Here is a 19,394-nt window from a genome sequence, read left to right as displayed (position 1 = left end):
CCCTTAAGGCTGTAGGAAAAAACTCTGAAAACATGAGTTCAAGAATATATTAAGCAATGTAAGAACTGTTTTTTATAGGATTTCTCAACTATACAAAATATAAGGATGAAATATAAACTGTATCAGGGGTTTCATGGACCTGAAAAAAACAGAGGCAGCTGCACTGACTGAACCAGCTTTGTCAGAAAGATATTAAGGAAGGAGATAAAGAAATTTATGGAGTATTGGTCTCAGGGCAAGACCCCATCAAGCTAACTTATTGTTTGTGTTTTCAGTTGAACAAGGAATAGTTTAGACTTGTAGTTTAACTGGAATAAACTACAATCCAGAAACGGAAAGCATACTTATCCAGATCTTGAGGCTGGGAAACACAGGCTTTTGATCTGGATCCTGAAGAATAGTAGCCATGGAAAGTTTAGGCCCATGAATAGTGGTACACACCTTTAATGCCAGGAGACAAAGACAAGCAGATTTCTAACTTCAAGGCCAGCCTGGAACCGAGCATGTTCTAGGAAAAAGAAAAGCTTAGGTCCAGTCATGGTGGCACATACCTCTAATCCGAGCATTCAGAAAACAGAGTCATGAAAATCTCTGGGTTCAAGGTCTGTCTACAGAGCAAATTCCAGGACAGCCAAGCTTAGGCAGTGAAGGAGTTGGAAAACAGAAGGCTAGTGATAATGTAGTAGAAAAATAGGGCCATTTTTCAGCTCCAAAGCACAGAACTGGCAGCTTCTGGCCTTGTGACTCTGACTTTAGAATCAAAGGCCTAAGGTCATTAAATGTTGATTTGTGAGATAATCAAAACTGGAACCTGGTGGGGAAAAGCCTCGAACACATGGGCACTAGGGAAAATTTCCTGAACAGAACACCAATGACTTACGCTCTAAGACCAAGAATCGACAAATGGGACCTCATAAAACTGCAAAGCTTCTGTAAGACAAAGGACACTGTCATTAGGACAAAAGGGCAATAAACAGATTGGGAAAAGATCTTTACCAATCTTATATCCAATAGAGGGCTGATATCCAATACATAAAAGAACTCAAAAAGTTAGACTCCAGAGAATCAAATGGGGTACGGAGCTAAACAAAGAATTCTCAGGTGCAGAATATTGAATGGCTGAGAAGTACCTAAAGAAATGCTCAACATCCTTAGTCATCAAGGAAATGCAAATCAAAACAACTCTGAGGGTCTACCTCACACCAGTCAGAATGGCTAAGATCAAAAACTCAGGTAACAACAGATGCTGGTGAGGTTGTGGAGAAAGAAGGACACTCCTCCATTGTTGGTGGGATTGCAGACTGGTACAACCACTCTGGAAATCAGTCTGGAGAAAATTGCACCTGAGGACCCAGGTATACTACTCCTGGGCATATACCCAGAAGATGCTCCAATAATTGACAAGAACAAATGCTCCACTATGTTCATAGCAGCCTTATTTATAGTAGCCAGAAGCTGGAAAGAACCCAGATGTCCTTCGACAGAGGAATGGATACAGAAAATGTGGTACATTTACACAATGGAGTACTACTCAGCTATTAAAAACAATGACTTCATGAAATTCATAGGCAAATGGATAGAAAAAGAAAATATCATGTTCTTATTTACTGGAGGATGGGCAACATCTCAGTGACTATACCACTGGGATGTATAGTGACTATACCAATGGGAGTGAGGTAACCCAGTCACAAAAAAAAAAAAAAAAAAAAAAAACCTCGGATTACCCAAGATGCAATCCACAGACCACATGAAGCTCTAGAAGAAGGACAACTAAAGTGTGGATGCTTCAGTCGTTTTTAAAAGGGGGAACAAAAATCAAAAATATTCATAGGAAGAGATACAGAGACAGAGTTTGAAGCAGAGCCTGAAGGAATGGCCATTCAGAGCCTGCCCCACATGGATGTACAGCTCATACACATACAGCCAGTAAACCCAGACAATATTGCTGATGCCAAGAAGTGCATGCTGACAGGAGCCTGATATAGTTGTCTCCTGAGAGTCTATACCAGAGCATGACAAATACAGAGGCAAATGTTGATTAAACTGAGAATGGGGTCCCCATTGGAAGAGTTAGAGAAAGGATTGGAGGAGCTGAAGGGGTTTGTAACCCCATAAGGACAGCAATACCAACCAACCAGAGCTCCCAGGGACTAAACCACCATCCAAAGCTTACACATGGACTGACCCATGGCTCCGACTGCATAAGTAGCAGAGGATGGCCTTGTTGGGCATCAATGGGAGGAGAAGCCCTTGGTCCTGCTAAGGTAGGGGAATGTCAAGGCAGGGAGGTGGGAAGAGGTAGGTGGATGGGTGGAGGAACACCCTTGTAGAAGAATGGGGGGATGGGATAGGGGGTCTATGGATGGGAAACCAGGAAAGGGGTAACATTTGAAATGTAAATTTAGAAAATCCAATAAAAAGTGTTAAAAAAAAAATGGAACCTGGGTTAAATGACTGAACTGAATTTCCTAAGGAAGTAGCTTATGCAAAATAAAGGTTGGACTTTGGTCTACCAAAAAAGAGTGATCTCAAGCAAGCAGAGAGCCATCTCTAGCAGAGCACAGAGCTGTCAGCTTGCATCCATCACTAACTCTGAGTCTTTTATCCACCACTCCCTAACACCCCTTCCTCAGGACTCTCTCCCAGGCTGAGGCTGGTCCAGGACCAGCTATCCACTGGTGCAGGTAGCACCGCGACTTTTCCTAGCTCTCCCTGACAATATTTCACAGACTTTTATTGTTTAGCAAGCCTGAAGTAACCACCAAGGGGCATCTCTCTTTTTCACGATTCCCATGACAGCAATCCTCCCCAGAAGAGTGGAGGTGGCTATGAAATTTTATCATAAACTATAAGTTTAAAAAAAAAAACCCAGCCAAACAACAAAAACAGCCTGTTAATGGGTTTCTTTTTTCTTCTAACTAGAAACCTGATAGAAAAACTGCAGCTAAAGGAATAAAAAAACCTGTCCTGGCTTTCCCTGTTTGCTCAAGGGAACTATACTTGTCCAACTTAGTCTCCCAGTCCTGATAGATTAACTCTCTCCTAACCACTTAGACTGTGAAGTGGCTTCAATTTCAGGATGACTTTCCACCAAGGAGTAGAAATTGAAAATAGCACTCTTACCTGTATTAGAAAAGAGAATGGACAACTGATCAAATGTGGTGACGGGGCTGTTGTTGATGGTGTCTTAAAGAACCTGCCTATTTCATTCCAGCCTGGAAAACATCATCTATTGGAGCAGCGTGACATTCTTCAGACTTACAGCACCTTATAAATATTTATTTACTCAGGCGGCGAAGAGCTGACGTCATCTCTGTCCGTGAAGATAACAGTGATTTTCAATGCCATTGGCACAGCAGCTTGGCTGAAGTTGGTTTGTGTCTTAGTTAGGTTTCCTCATATTTGTTGAATGCGTTCAAAGATTCTGGAGTTCTGGTTAGTTCCAGTTTTGGGTGGGGGCGTTTTTGATATTTTTTTATTCACTTTTCTTTTTGTTTTCTTTTAATATGATGAACATCATTTTTTATATTTTATTTTTCTTGGATATTTTATGTATTTACATTCAAATGTTATCCTCTTTCCCCTCTCTCCCTTACCCCCTCTCTCTTCCCTCTGCTTCTGTGAGGATGTTCCTACTCCTACCCACCCACTCCCACATTCCCACCTCAGCACCCTGACATTCCCCTACATTGGGGAAACAATACTTCGCAGTACCAAGGGCGTTTCCTCCTATTGACACTAGACAAGGCCATCCTCTGCTACATATGTGGCTGGAGTCACGGGTCCCTCCATGTGTACTCACTGGTTGGTGGTTTAGTCCCTGGGAGCTCTGGTGGGGTATGGGTGGTTGATATTGTTGTTCTTCATATGGAGTTGCAAACCCCTTCAACTCCTTCAGTCTTTTCTCTAAGTCCTCCATTGGGGGTCCCCTTATTCGGTGCCCCAAAGACATGTTATCAAATTGAAACTCCAGGGGCTTGGTCGATACTGACAACTGCCATACCCTCTGCTTCATGGATAAGGGCTCTGCTGGAAGGGTGACTATAAATGTGAAGCCAGTAGGAACTTGCTGTCCAATGATTTAAAAAAAAAAAAGAAAAGAAAGAAAAAAAAGAAAAAATTCAACTTGGAACCTGGACGTTACCATGGCTGTAATGGTTTCTAAGAATCACTTCCAGTAAGACCCTTAATTTGTTTTGTACAAATTATTCAGTTTGTCATACTAAGCTCTTACGTTCCTAGTCACTTAGGAGCTAAACATGGGAGGCTAGTAGTCTCGTTTGACCCACAGTCAGCAAGCAGGAAAAGGGATCCAGCCAGAAAACTTTATGGCCTTTCCTCAGTGACATATTTCCTCCAGCAAGGCTCTCCCTCCTAATGGGCTATGTATTCCCCAAGTAATACCATCATCTGGGGACCAAGTATACAGACACATGAGCCTTTGGGTAACATGTCACACCCTATTATACTAGCTACCAAGGACACAACTCTCTGGTTGCCTTATTCTTACAGTGAGACTTGCACAGGAAAATATGTAGTCAGTGTACCAATAGTTTTACCCTGAAGTAACCTGTTATGCTTGTTAACTGTCAGCTTGACAGGATCTAGAATCACCTACAAGGCACACTGATCAAGTCCTCAGCAAACGCATAAGGGTAGCACCATTCTACAGGATGCAGTTCCACACTAAGGAGGAGGATGCAGTAGGGTACTACTGTCCTTTGCCCTGCCTCCCTGTGAATGGGGCACACAAGTCTCACACCTCTACCGCCACACCCTCCCGTACCATGCTGCTCTGAGACAAAATAAAACACACCTTTCCTAATGTCCATTCTGTCAGGTATTGTGTTGCAGCAACGTGAAGAATAAACACAGAAGTGTAGAGAACCGAGGGATACAGGGGCCTTTGGAAGCTCACGCTATGACTTTGATAAGGATTTCCGGTAAGATTCAGGTAAAGCATGGCCAACTCCGGATATCAGCTAAAGATGACTGTGATGTAATCTATAAAATAAGCATTTCTGGCAGAATGTCACTTCATGAGGTTTGTGTAAACATACCCTTGAGGTCCAAAACGAGTCACTTCACTTTAGCTTATACCTTTGCCTGGGTGTTCCTACCTGTGGCCTGTGTGTGTGTGTGTGTGTGTGTGTGTGTGTGTGTGTGTGTGTGTGTGTGTGTGTGTGTGTGTCTGCATTTGTGACTTTGCCCAACTGTGAGCAACCCATGTCTGCTGCCTGGTGCCTATTGGCATCTAGGGTAACCTTCACCCCATATCTTAGTTAGGGTTCTACTGCTATGAAAAGACACCATGACCAAAGCACAATATTTCATTGGGGCTAGCTTACAGGTTCAGAGGTGCTGTCCATCATCATCAAGGTAGCAATATGGCAGTGTCCAGGCAGGCATGGTGCAGGAGGAGCTGAGAGTTCTACATCCTCATCAAAAGGAGGCCAGGAGTGGACTATTTTCAGGCAGCTAGGAGGAGGGTCTCAAAGCCCACGCTGACAGTAACACACTTCGTCCAACAAGGCCACAACTACTCCAACAAGGCCACACCCCCTCTCTCCCTGGGCCAAGCATATTCAAACTACCACACTCCATGTGCATAAAAGTATGTACATTTCCTTATGATTTCTGCATCCTCTTCTGCCTCCTGTGACTCTCTTCCTTTCTTGGCTTTGAAACTTGGATCTCGCAGCTGCTTTATGAAATGCTTGTTGTATTATCACAGGTTTACAATTGTCTAAACAGAGGATATCATTCATAAAGGCACATTGCTTATAAATGGATAAATCAGAGCTTAAGACAAATCTAGATAGGTGTTAGTGCTTAGCAGAGAACAAAACACTTTCAGCCCCAGTTTCCTAACTACATCTGAAGGATGGCTCCTTTTCAGGGTTTGGTCGTCTATCCCTGCTACTATATATTTCTACTGTTTTATTTTCTGTAACTGCTCTTCAACAACCTCAGGTGTCACCGAGCCCCGCAAATGCTTTACCTTTATGTCACCTTTCCTCCCCAGCAGGTTTCTGCTTCTGGATCCCTTGTCAGAAATCTTGTCCAACATGGAAGTCTGGGCATCATGGTTGGTAACTCCTTTACATAAATACCTCACAGCACTGCCTCCCTTTTCTCCTTAATGCTTGAATATCAATACCCACCTTTCCTCCACAACTACACTTTCTTCCTCCTCCTCCTCCATTCTTCCTTCCCCTCCTCCCTCTCCTCCTCCCCTTCCTCGTCCTCCCCTTTCCTCACCCCTTCTTGTTGCTCCTCGTTCACCACTACCACCATTTCCCACCATTCATCTGGTTTCTATATCACCTTCCACTGCACTCAGTTTTATTCTAAATTCATTCTTTATTGTACAAACAAAGATACTTTCTAAGGAAATAATCTCATCCTTTGGTCTTACCGAAAACTCTGAAGGTCTGGAGAGAGGCCCAGTGGTTAAGAGTGTGACCTTGGAGGACCCACATCCATCTGCCAGCACACACACCAAGGACCCTACCTGCCTGCAACTTCAGCTCCAGGGGAATCACAGCACCAGTACCCACATATTCGCCCCATATCCACATCCACATCTACATGCTCACGATAAAAATAAAATAAACATTTTTTGAAAGATTTCTAAAAGAAGCCTCTTTGGGGGAAGGGAAGAGCACTACTCCTTGGTATAACTCAGCTCCCCAGTTTAATTCACTGTTTACTTTGAAACTCATGGGTCATAATTTAAAATCCTTAAAAGAATGAAAGAAAACCACTAATTTTTAGGCAGTAGTAACATTCTGTAAAAATGAAGAGGCCTTTGGGTAGCTGAGACTCCTTAACAGGCCTCGAGTTTAAGACAATCCTGGGTCTCAATTTTTAAAACAAAAGATAAGAACCTTAGTAATTATGGCCAACGTCATAGTCAAATGCACCTCTTTCTGAAGAAATGGGGCATCGTCTGCTTGGCACTTGGGTGAGGCAATCTAAGGTTAAGACCATCTGCCCTCAATGACATCTTACTGAGGAATAAACACAAGTACAGAGAACAGGACAAGGAAGCTTTTAATAAAGTCTAAGTCGGGACATTCTGCATGGAAGGCTGGATGTGCCTGGAAATGACCACTGTACTGCCCAGGACAAAAGGAGTTTCAGACACACACACACACACACACACACACACACACACACACACACACACATTACTAATATCCCACTCTCACCAACAGGGAAATAATATTAGCCACATCCCATTACTGTTAGCTTTAACATTCCCTCCAATTAATGGCTGTGGTGTGCAGCCCCACACTTGGGATGGCTCCTTGACAGGGGATGGTTAGCCTCACTTGTTACCTGGGCTCACTTTTCAGCTTTCCTTAGCTTTGGGCCAGGAGGGAACCTCCCATTATATTAATTGTCAGCAGTTTGGCCCCCCATTTTGTTCCCAGTCTAGGACCCGGAGCTTCTAAATGATTAATTTTGTTTTAGCATGGCAAGCAATTTGGGGGTCGCTGAAGTGTTAGTGTTTGAAAGTTTTAAGCCGCCTCTGAAGACTCTACCTCCTCTTCCAACTCTTTTTCTCCTTCTCTGACGTTACAGCACAAATGAAAATAATGTTTCACTCATTTAAAAATTCTAAACACTACACCTTTCAAACTTTCAAAAAGTCCATGTCATCAAATGTGGAAATGGGATTTCAGTTTTTGTCTTCCAAATCAAAATCTCCATCAGCTCTAAGTCAATAGGCTGCTTTGATCCAGAACAGCAACATGAAATTATGTCGATCTCTTATTAATTAACCCAACTCATATAAGCAGTGAAATTCATCATTTACATTTTCATTCTGGTGTAAGTTTCTCCCCTATTCACCGTGTGATCACCATGCCCAAGTGTCTCACACACCCCCTATCAAAATTCCAAATCATGAAAATCCACAGTGCATCCTTGTATACCAATGGTGTGTTTAAATATAAGTTATTAGGAACAATTAAGACGGCTAATAATAGACTGATTAAGGGACAGTTAAAGCGTTCCTGACATTGCATAAGATTAAATATGCTAATCAGATTTGGGACCTAGAAAAGCCAGATAAAACCAAAATAGAACAAGACTCGCCACCCAAATCCTACTTTATCTTCTTGCCTTTCAAACTACGTATTTGCATTTTATCAATGTTTCTCTCAGAGCTGAGCAATTCGTGACGGCTTTGCCCAGGTAAGCTGATTATATGTTGTATGATTATGTGTATGTGTATATTTCAGAATCGGAATAGTGTCTATTTTAACATTTGCTGCTCTGAAATGTTTGTTTGACAAAGGAAAATAGCCAAGGAAAATGGCTTGAACGTCATGTGTGAAGCTCTCCAACAGCTGTTTGTAACTTAACTCTGTTAACCAATACGATGGAGACATCCAGAAAAGTAGCCTACACAATGTATTTAAGCTGTTGTTATTTATGCTAAGAACGACATCGCATATTCGTCTGAAGAGGCATTATCCATACCCTAATTTGGTTATTCCAAATAAATTGTGCATTTGGAAAGCAAGAAAAATGCAGTTGACAAGCAAGGCTTCTCGGCATAATTGAAATTCACTCTGAATGCAGGAAGGGTCAGTTTCATTCTAAGCTGTAGACCTTGTTTTGAATTCTTACACTGCCTGGTTTCTACTACAAAATTAAACATAAAAAATGGCTCCCTCTGTGTTCACAGAATGTTTCTTCATTTTATAGTTAATATTACTTAGAGGGGTCATTGTGCCTTATATTAATTATCCAGAACATTAACTTGCACTCAAGAGAAAGAAAAACTCAAGGACATTACATTTTTAATGACAATCTCAATTGCTAATTTATTTAGGTCAATTTTATTCTGACATGGTGTTTGGGGTAAGAGCAAAATACTCTGACCATGGTGTTTGGGATAAATTATCTCTAATTAGATCTTCCTAAAATAAACTAACGTTTCTGACCCGGACTGGTTCATACCTCCCTCACCCAACCTAGTGGTTCCCCACTCCTGGGAGGTCACCACACTGATACTAAACTTGGTACTAACATCTGATCAGCATAGTACAATACAGCCCAGAACTCCTGAATGCAAGCTATCCTCCTGTCTCAGCCTCCCAAGTAGCTGGGACTACAGGCCCACACCACCAAGAGGCTTTGCGGGAGGAGCCACTAAACTCCTTCATAGAATGTGCTTCTTTCATGGGCTGCTTCTTGATTATTTATTGCAAAGTGCAGGATAAAAGTTCTGGATGTGATCGCACTTGGGAAATACATGTGTGCTGAGACTGGCCAGACCTCAGTGAGTCTGAGATGGTATGTTAGCACGGATTAGCTGTCTAATGTATCCATAGTCCTAAAGTAATCAAGTTAAGCTGACAAATTAATTCTAAACAACTTTCCATTTTTCCTTCGACATTGACAAGATTGCAATTTGCAAACATTAAGTGTATGTGTTTGTCTGTTTGTGTCTGTGCATATTTGTCTGTGCGTGTATGTATCAGTGTGTGTTTGTATGTATGTATGCATGCATGCGTGTATGTATGCATGCATGTGTGTATGTATGTATGTGTTCAGTGTGTCTGTGTGACTTTGTTCGTATGTGGTGAGCACATGTGAAGGTATGAGAAAAATGTTCTGGAGTCCGTTCTTTTATTCTACCATGTAAGCTCAGGGACTCGAACTCAGATCATTGGGCTCTGTAGAGGCAAACTGCTTTACACACAGAGTCATCCTGCTAGTCCAATCTTTAAAAAAAAAAGCATGCAAAAAAAACCAAGCATATGTCTTTGTAACACCTTCTTTCTTGCAAACAAATGTATTAGTTTTTTTTTTAAGTATTAGTCTTGATTATGCTACAGAAAGTTACTTAGTGACTAAAGTGAATGTGGAAACTATTTTAAGCGGCAACTCCAAACTCATCAGAAATTTCTCTATTAAGTCTTAGCTCAACCCCCACTGGAGCATCTCATCCCACTGACATTAATACTGTCACCAAATTATTTACTCTGGTGTAACAAACAATTTCAAGGTGCCTAACATGAAAATTTAAAAAAAAAGAAAAAAGCAATGAGGTTGACATTGCTCACGGTGCTCTAAATAATGCTTAAAGCATTTGGCTCAATACGCACCAAATGCAATAGAATTGAGATGAAAACATTTAAATAACATATTTACCACATTCATCGAAAAGACTTAAAGATGTAGAATTTAGTCACAGACACATCTTAGTCTCTGATGAGCAAAGCAGGGCTTTGTTTAGGGAATAAAGATTGGTATTTATTAAGAATATAATAATAAGAGTTTTATTACTGTCCACAACTGATCGATGTGGTTATAAATCAGTATATCTTGAGCCTCGGGAAGAAAACAAGAATGATGCTTCAGGGGCCCTGCACTGAGCAATCCAAGCACTTCCGTTACACTGTAACCCCCCGATGTACTGATGTACTCACCGACAGTTTCAGCTCAGACAGGCACTTAGGATCAAAGCACAGGAACCCTTTGACTCTGTGAAGCTGAATGTCAACACAATGTCACAGGGAAGGCAAGCAATCAAAAAGTCACCATGATTTGTCTTCTTACTCCAACAGCCCTGGCCCGCTAATTTGACTTGCGAGATTTTTTTTTGTCACAAGTCATGGTTAGCAGGAGATGAAAGGATATTGGAGAGCTAACACCTGAGATTAGAACACAGTTTGGGTACAGCCTGTGAACATTCACGGAGCTGAGGGGGGAAAATTTAATTATCTGTCACTGAGCCTTCTTGCTAGGAACTTGTTGATACAGAAAGAAATAGAATCTGCTCTTACACCAAGACAACATTGGAAAATATATAAGCTTTAGCGTGCAAAGGTAGGTAGAGGAGGGAAATAGGGTAGAACAAAGGCGACCTGAACTCAGCAAGTTTCCTCTAGGCTTCCAGACCCTGACACATTAAAGTCACCAAGATTCTCTGGATGAATTGTCATTCACCCTGTCCAATTCTACCTTTTTTTTTATCTGAATGGAAGTTTCTGAGTCAAAAGCACTTGGTTTAGGTTGAACAAAAAAAAAATGGGTATGTATTTTAAAAATGCATATTTTGGATCTTAAGACTTCAAGATGGGGCTCTAAATCTACATATTTATTATGTTTCTCAGCTCAAATAAATTCAAATCGGAGAATCCCTGTGCTGTTCTATAAAGCCCTTGAAATTTGCATCATATTTACATTTTTATATCAAGTTTATCTCATAGCCCAGCCCCTAGATCAATGTAAAGTTAAAGATTAATTCTTATAAATATACTAGGTTTTCTCTTTTCTAATTAGACTTCCATCACCAAAGTCCTTCTCTAGGAAAGTAGGAGACAAAAGTACCCAATGATGTCAGAGAAGATCCCCTGTATTTAACAGAGCAAGGCAGTGGGAATTCTTAAAACACATCAAGTAAAAGCATCCTTGGCTTTTAGGGCCTGGCATGGTGAAGAGGAAAATGTAGCTACTCTGTCCATCATTTCCTTGGAGACTTTGCAACCTTCTTATTTCCTCTGAGAAGAAATGAGGGTGGGTAGAGGAAGTTCTCAAACACACGATGGACACTTAGAATCTTATTCTGGTTCACCCTTTCCTTCCTGGTGTCACCTAATGTATCGGACTTTCCTACATGAGGAATTCATTTCCTTTGGTTTACTAGTATAATTCTGTCTCCCAGAACCTTAATACACAAATAATAATAAATAATAGCAAATTATCCTAGGCAGTATCCTCTCCCATCTGCATTTCATTCCTTAAGACTGTAGGAGAGACTGTAATTTAATATTCATGGGGTAGTAGACTTTTCTACTCGTCAGGAATTACCTTCATACAGTAGTTGCATTTGGTCTACTATGGGTCAAAGGGGATGGTGACATTTATGTTCATGTTAGGACTCTTTCATACCTAGTTCTCAGAACTCACGACCCTAAGAGATTTACGTACCTGGGAACACCAGAGGCCTCATTAGTGGGTTGACCTAACCACCCTTTTGGGCACCTCAGAAACTTGATTGTAAAATGTTTGGAGAAAGGGAAATCAGTTGTACTAGTTATGAGATGTGGTTGTTTTTACTTCAACTAAGCATGTTCAAATGCATGTAAATGTGTATAAATAAAAATATAAACAAGTCACTGTTTCACAAGGGCGAAGAAGCAAAGGTGTAAAGAATAACTTTTAAAATGCATCAAGGCTTTCTCAAACGATGTTCCCTAAGGGTACTTAATTCCAAGACACGAGTAGACCATTCAGCAAGAACTAGCCGCACAGCCCACATCTGGAAGCTCTACTCCTCATCACCCTATGCTCATGGAATGCCGGTGTGCAGTGATGTATGGACATTAGTGTGATAGCTTTATTCCTACAAATTCTTCTTTTCTCCTCCTTATGTGTTTTTATAAATTACAGACAAAAGACTATAGTTTTAACTCCCATGCCACCCAAAGTCAGGCATGATGTTTAAAGTCAGGATTTTATGCTTTGAGCATATTTGCAAAAGTAAATTTGAATATTAGACTTTTAATATTTTTAAACTTAGACTTTTCGGAATTTGTTTTAATGATAACTTTTTTTTTGTTTTTTTTTTTGTTTGTTTTGTTTTTTAACGTACAGTGTCTTGGAGAAGTGGCTCAGCCAGGAAAGTGCTTTTCACAAAAGTATGAGGGCTTTAGCTTGGATCCCCAAAGCCCGTGGAAAACAGCGGAGTGACAAACAGTGTGTGTGTTTTCATCCAGCACTGGGGAAATGGGGAGTAGGACTCCTGGAGCCCTTTGACCTTCCAGATAGATGAGCTCTGGGCTCTTCAAGATTCTTGCAGCCTAGCCCGATTGATGAGCTCTGGGCTCTTCAAGATTCTTGCAGCCTAGCCCGATTGATGAGCTCTGGGCTCTTCAAGATTCTTGCAGCCTAGCCCGATTGATGAGCTCTGAGTTCATCAAGATATTAGGATGCAGGGTCTCTTCCTGTGGGTTTCTATTGCTGTGCTAAAACACTGTGACCAAAGCTATTTGGGAATAAAGGGGTTTATTTTCTCTTAGGGTTGTAGTTTGTCATCCAAGGGTCTCAGGGCGGGAACCTGGAGTTAGGAACTGAAACAGAAGCCGTGGAGGCGTTCAGCTCACCGTCTTGTTCTCCAGGGGTTGCTCATTCTGCTTTCTTAAAACACCCAGGACCACCACCCCAGGGGTGGCACCACCCACAGAGAGTTAAGTTCTCCCACATCAACTGTCAATCAAAAATATGCACCACGGACTCTGGTGGGAATATTTTTCAGTGCAGGGGCCCTCTTCCAAAATTAATCAAGCTTGTGTCAAGTTGACATAAAACACGCCAGTGTAGGGAACAATTGAGGGAGACATATAGCATCTACCTCTGGCCTCTGGATGCCTGTGTGTGTACATGCACACTCACACAGACACGCGTACCCTTACCGTCTTCCTGCTACAAACTTTGTGCTTAAATCTAGGAACAATATAAACAAAGAAATTTGATTTCTTACTGAATTCCTAGAAACCGAAGCCAGTTGGCTTCGCAAGAGGGACTAGATGATACCCTGCCTTGGAATTTGAGCATTTAATATATGAATTTATTCTATCATTTAGTCTTCTAGACTCTTAACAGTGAGAATTATCTACCCTTTGTGAACTTTTCTTCTTTTCTTGGTAATATAATATTATATTCCATTGTTTCATGGAAACGATTCAGCTTGGCGATAACATAGAAGAATTTTAAGCAGTTCGTCAGGTCTCTGACAGCAGTGAAAACTTTTAACAATGCTTTCTGTTTTCTGAGCATACTGGTATCATGACGTGGTCCCCACAGGAGACACAGAGTGCCAGCATTTACTGTTTATACCCTTCCTCGTCCTTTTGTGAATTACGGCAATGAGTCTAAGACCAGTTGTGAAAGAAGCAGGAAAAGTACAGCACAAAGACACCACATATGGCAGGACTCAGCCCACACAACAGCGGCCATTGCTTCCTTTTGGAGCCTTATGGCTGATTCGCAACAGAACAATTAAGCATTCATGAAAAGTACAAACCCAGGAAATCTGTAACAGACTAGATTCCTCAGTATATATCCAAAGGCATGATAGCAATGCATTTTATTTGAAATAGAATTAAATCCTGGGTATGCGTGCACCAAATCAAAGTGTTTTAAAATATGAAATGGGAGACCCTTAATGATTGTTAGGCAGGGAAGTGACATGACTTAGTTCCTATTTTAAAAGATCAGTCTGGCTTCTCTGTAAATCATAAATGAGTATGAATTTGGAAGAAAAGGATTTGAAGAGCTACTGCAATAATCCAGATTTTTAAACCTATGTTTATATATAATACATGTGCTGTATATACACTTGGAGACAGACTAAGACACATTTGCTGGTGAATTGAAAGAGGAGAAGGGAGATGATGGGTGGGGGCTTGATTGTAACTGAGTGGACGGAGACGCTGCCGACAGAGACTGGGCATCATCATAGGAGACAGATCTGGAAAAGCAGAGGTCTTCGCAGACTCAGGAGGGGACATTAGTGGGAGAAAATTCCAGCCTAATTTTCAGGATGGCACACCTATTTAACAGCTGCATATTTCATCCTTAACTTCCAGCCATCTGAAATTGAGAGTTTCGTGAACTAAGCTATCAACTCTACATTTGGAAGGATGGTGGTTAAAAATACAGAAAAGATGATTTCTCAGAGAGAGAGAGAGAGTTTATGAAGGAATGAGCCAGTGATGATCGGACAACTTGTCTGAAAAGAGACCACTGGGCCATCGCAGTGTCAAGGCAGTGCGGCGAGCTTCTTTTCTGTGTGAAATAATGCTTAGAGCGTGAAAGCGTGAATTCACTGAAAACCAAGAAGTGACTGAGTTGTAACAATCGGGCTGTCAGTCGCGACCTGGACAACAGCCTTGACAGTAGAGTCCGAGGAGATAACAGCTTGCTTGGAGTGAACTTGAAGAACGATGAAAGTTGAAGAGGGTTGAGTCAGAAAATAGCCAAGTTGTTAACTATGTGTTGTTGTAAAGGCATGTGACGTTGATGGAGAAGTAAAGCTGGAGAGGGAAGTGAGGAAAAGGAGAGGGTGATTGCAAGAAAACAGTCCAGAGGAACATTGTCAAGAAATGCTTACATTATCCACAAATTAAGGACTTTGACGGAGGATGATACAAATTCAGAGAAATCCGTCACGTTGGTTGGAAAGCAGAGGGACCCAGAGTCAGCTTCATTTCAGCATGGACCCAGTGGCAGGTTCATCCTCCCATAGGCAGGAAAAGGGGTGGTAGGGGGTCAGAAAGTAAAGAAAAATATCTGCTTAAGAGATAGGAAGGAAGGAAATGTTATCAATTTCTTTTCTCGTGGAGAACTTTCGGGATGAAAATGGCATCTCCATATGAAACTAAAAACAACTTTGAAGTAGGTATGAGGGCTTTATTCTAATTTTTTTCAAGTGACAACAACATTAAAACTTCTTGAAATGTTTTTGAAATTCCTTCATGCTGTGAAACCATTCTCCCTCTGGTTTATGGTCTTTGAGGACTCGAAGATAGGTTTGTTACGATTTTCCTCTTTTTCAAGGTAGGAAAGAGGCTACAGATAGCATTAAAATGATTGAATGACTTGAAGGGATCACGTGGGACAAAGGTATAGAAACAGGAGTCTGAGATACTAAAGGAAAAACTCCTTTAAGCCCTTATTTTGCTAGGCACTGTGGTTGTAGCACACTGTCCACACACAGAGAGAGGTGCTTTGCCCTCATTACAATATGATTAATCAAACCTTTCATTCTGCTCATGTGACTCATATATATCAATGATTCTAGGTACTTCCACAAGCCCATGCTGGTGCCTCTCATAGAAGTAGAAAACAAAGGAGATATCTTACAGGGGAGATTTTCAATATTTTTGATATAAAACCAGAACTTCATTAGCTACCAACAAATCAAATGCATAGAAAACACACCGAGAAACATGAAAGGAAACTACTGTAAAACCTAATTAGGTATATGTTGACAAGGACTGTGAAATTCATTTACTCATGCATACATGCGTGCTGAGCACTATGGAAAATACTAGGTGTACACTGAACAGTGCATTAAATTTTCTATAACAGTGTTGTGCTCTCTCTCTCTCACAGCTAAAACACAAATCAAGTACAAAATTTTACAGTACGAGAAGAAGCAATCCAGGGTGTCTAAACCATGCACAAAGAGAAAATTCACCTACTTCCTAGCCTGGGTCCAGGTTCAGTTTGAGTCTCAGCTTCTCATCAGCCTTGTACAAAATGACTTTGTAGTCACTGTACAGTGTTAGTCATTGATCCAATTCATTAATAAAATATGAGTGCATAAAGAGTCATTTGAATGGAATGAATCATAGTGTTCTCCACTGCTTCTTAGAGACTACTCCTTCATGGAGAAGGTAATCTCATTCATCTCAGAGGCGAAGAAAACAGCCCCAGAGATTGCAAACCCAGCTCTCCCGAGTTAACATCCACAGTGTTTGCCACTGAGTACACTGGGGCAGCCACAGTTTCTGCTCCCACTGTATACAACCATAAAGAAATCATTTATAAGCCACACAAGTTCTTCTGAAGTAGTTTCAAAGTTTGAAATCCCAATATCCGTATAGAACAATGATAACAAATTAAAGATATTAAATTGTGCATTTGTAATCTGTACCCAATCAAATTCCCACATCGCCTTTCTAAGGAAAAAATATTATTGATCATTTTAACAGCTGTAAGGACTGATTCATGCATGTTGGGAGAGAGGATAGAAATAAAAGCTGGAAGGGCCAGTGGATGTCAGTTTTTCCAGAGACAAAGGTGCTCTAAGGAAGAGAAATATGCAGAAAGGCATAATGTTGCCAGAGTTTGGGGAATAAGGAGGTTTTGGAATCAGGAGATACCATGACACAAGGGACAGGGAGAAAAATGAGTCAGGGAAAATTTAAGTACATCTTTACCACATGAGCCAGCTCCATTCAATTTGGAAAAGTGAGCAACTTGCTCGATTGATCCACAGTCAGAACTTGCTCAGACCTACACATAAAACTGCCCCGATCCGATCCATGCAACCTACTTTACCTGGGTTTTGCAGACCACTTAGTGGTTGTCAGGAACAAAGGTAATGACAGTTAGATGCAGGTATATGCAAAAGCAGATGCCGAGCGACAGTGCTACCTGAGTGGTTAGGAGAATAATTCTCCCAGATACCTCTTCCCAATATGTGCTGGTACATCAGATATCATCAACAGGGACATAACTGATTTACAACACAGGTAAAGAATTTTGTCTTCAAGGAAAAACTGCCAACAGCATGTGTGTCTCCAGTTTCACAATGTTTAAGTATAGTATGTCGGATGATAGTGTAATGGAGGTAAAACATGCTTCTTCACCACTTAATTCAACGAGGCTAGAACTCTAATGTTTTATTAGTGTTAAAAAGGAGTACAAAAAAGTCAGTTAAACAGTGGCTAAAAATGTGGATTGTCCTCTTGCAGAAGACGCTGGTTTGAGTCCCAGCACCCACATGGGGACTAATATCTGTCCATAACTCTAATCCTAGGAGCCTCTGCTGGCCTCTGCAAACACTGGGTGCTTATTTGGTACATATGCATACCTAAAAACACTATGCATATGAACTATAGTAAATAAATTTTAGAAAATCTGTTAAACAATATAATTTTTCAATTTTCTTTCTAAACACCTAAAAGCCTGTGTATGCATTTATATGTGTGTATGTTACATATGTTTGAATTTTCATGTGGTATGGCGCATTCCGATTGTCAAGGAACAAATAAATAAGAAGAGAAAATATTTTTAATAAGACAAGGACATATAGTCAAAGCAGAATGCCACAGAGGAAGACAGGATGCTGACAAGTTGATAGATGAGCCCATTTGTAATTTGATGAAATGTAAATTCTGACTGAAGATAACTTCGAGTTTGGTGCTTTCAAAAGGTAGAGTTAACTGAGGACCTACAGCTCCCAGAAATGAGAAGGAAAAGAAGAAAAGCATGCAGGAAATGGAAAGTCTTGAACACTACTGCCTGTAAGTCCCCTTCGATGGTGTGGTGGAGGGGATGTGCAAATTAACTGCATGTATATACTGCATTCATTATCACAGAGATATCTGTATAAAAAAGGGAAGAGATATATTAAGAAATGCTCTAGAATAGTTTAATGATTTTTTGTTTTAGGATTGTATTGCTGTGAAAAGATACCATGACCTTCACGACTATTATAAGAGAAAACATCTCACTGGGGTCGGCCTACAGTTGGGAGATTTAGTCCATTATCATCATCATGGGAAGCATGCGGCAGACGTGGTGCTGGAGAAGGAGCTAAGAGTTCCACATCTGGACCCACAGGCAGGAGGAAGAGACAGCGATCCACTAGGCCTAGCTTGAGCGCTTGAGACCTCAAAGCCAGCCTCCAGTGACAATCTTCCTCCAACGGGACCACACCCACTCCAAAAAGGCCACACCTCCTAATAGCACCGCCCTCTATGAACAAGCATCCAAACATATTGACTCTAGCGGGCCACTCTTCTTCAAACCACAGGGTTTGACTGCTAATAATGTACTCTCACATCACTGATTACTTATTTGTACCATGGGCTAAAAGCTTTTAAATAGAATTTAACATCGTCAACAATCTCAGCATTATTATTATTTTTTTTTTTTTGGTTCTTTTTTTCGGAGCTGGGGATCGAACCCAGGGCCTTGCGCTTCAATCTCAGCATTATTAAAATCTGCTGAGAATACATTGCTACATAACCTTCTCGACTTATCTGCTACAATCAACTAAAAATTAGTACAAGTGTAAAAATATCGAACAGTGTGGACTGTATACTGAACTGCCCTTGGCATGCAGTACTGTAAGAACCAATCATAGTCTTTAGTTGTGGAAGGAAGTCTGTCCACCCATAAACTGTTACTGTGTCCTTCATTGATTGTGATTGATTGTGAATGGCCTTTAGGGTGATTTTTCTCCTTGTCTCCTCTTCCATACCAGCCATATGACAGTTTCCCAGTTGTAAGAAGGCTTATAGAAATTATCCTAGTACCAAGAGTAGCTCTTCCTTCAGGGCTGAAGAGGGACAAATGGGTGTGCTCAGAGTCTCCCAGCTACTGTGGTATACTTTTCCTACTTTTCTTGTCTAGGAATCCATGTAACTAATGTATATTCTATATAAATATATGTATATTAGGTTTACATTTGTAACGTTTAAAATAAATTTATGAAAAAAATCACTTTTTTAAAAAATAATCCTTTTTGATGAGCCAGTGAGATGGTTCAGTATGTTTGTCACCAAATTGTGTGACTTGAGTTCAATGTCACACAAACTGTGTAGTTTAATGTCATTATTCAGGTGAAGGCA

General features: G+C 40.9%; 1 protein-coding gene across 1 annotated transcript in view; it reads left to right on the top strand.

The window, feature by feature from the left end:
* Window positions 1-15,381: 15,381 nt before the first annotated feature.
* The window catches only part of LOC116898587, a 116,881-nt gene continuing 112,868 nt past the window's right edge, over window positions 15,382-19,394 (top strand). Inside the window, exon 1 of the mRNA XM_032899784.1 lies at window positions 15,382-15,427. Within this exon, the coding sequence (XP_032755675.1) occupies window positions 15,382-15,427 (46 nt within the window). The remainder of the gene's footprint in view (window positions 15,428-19,394) is intronic.

This window comes from Rattus rattus, chromosome 4 (genome assembly GCF_011064425.1).
Source record: "Rattus rattus isolate New Zealand chromosome 4, Rrattus_CSIRO_v1, whole genome shotgun sequence".
Lineage (NCBI taxonomy): Eukaryota > Metazoa > Chordata > Mammalia > Rodentia > Muridae > Rattus > Rattus rattus.
This window is presented reverse-complemented; position numbering and strand designations above follow the sequence as displayed.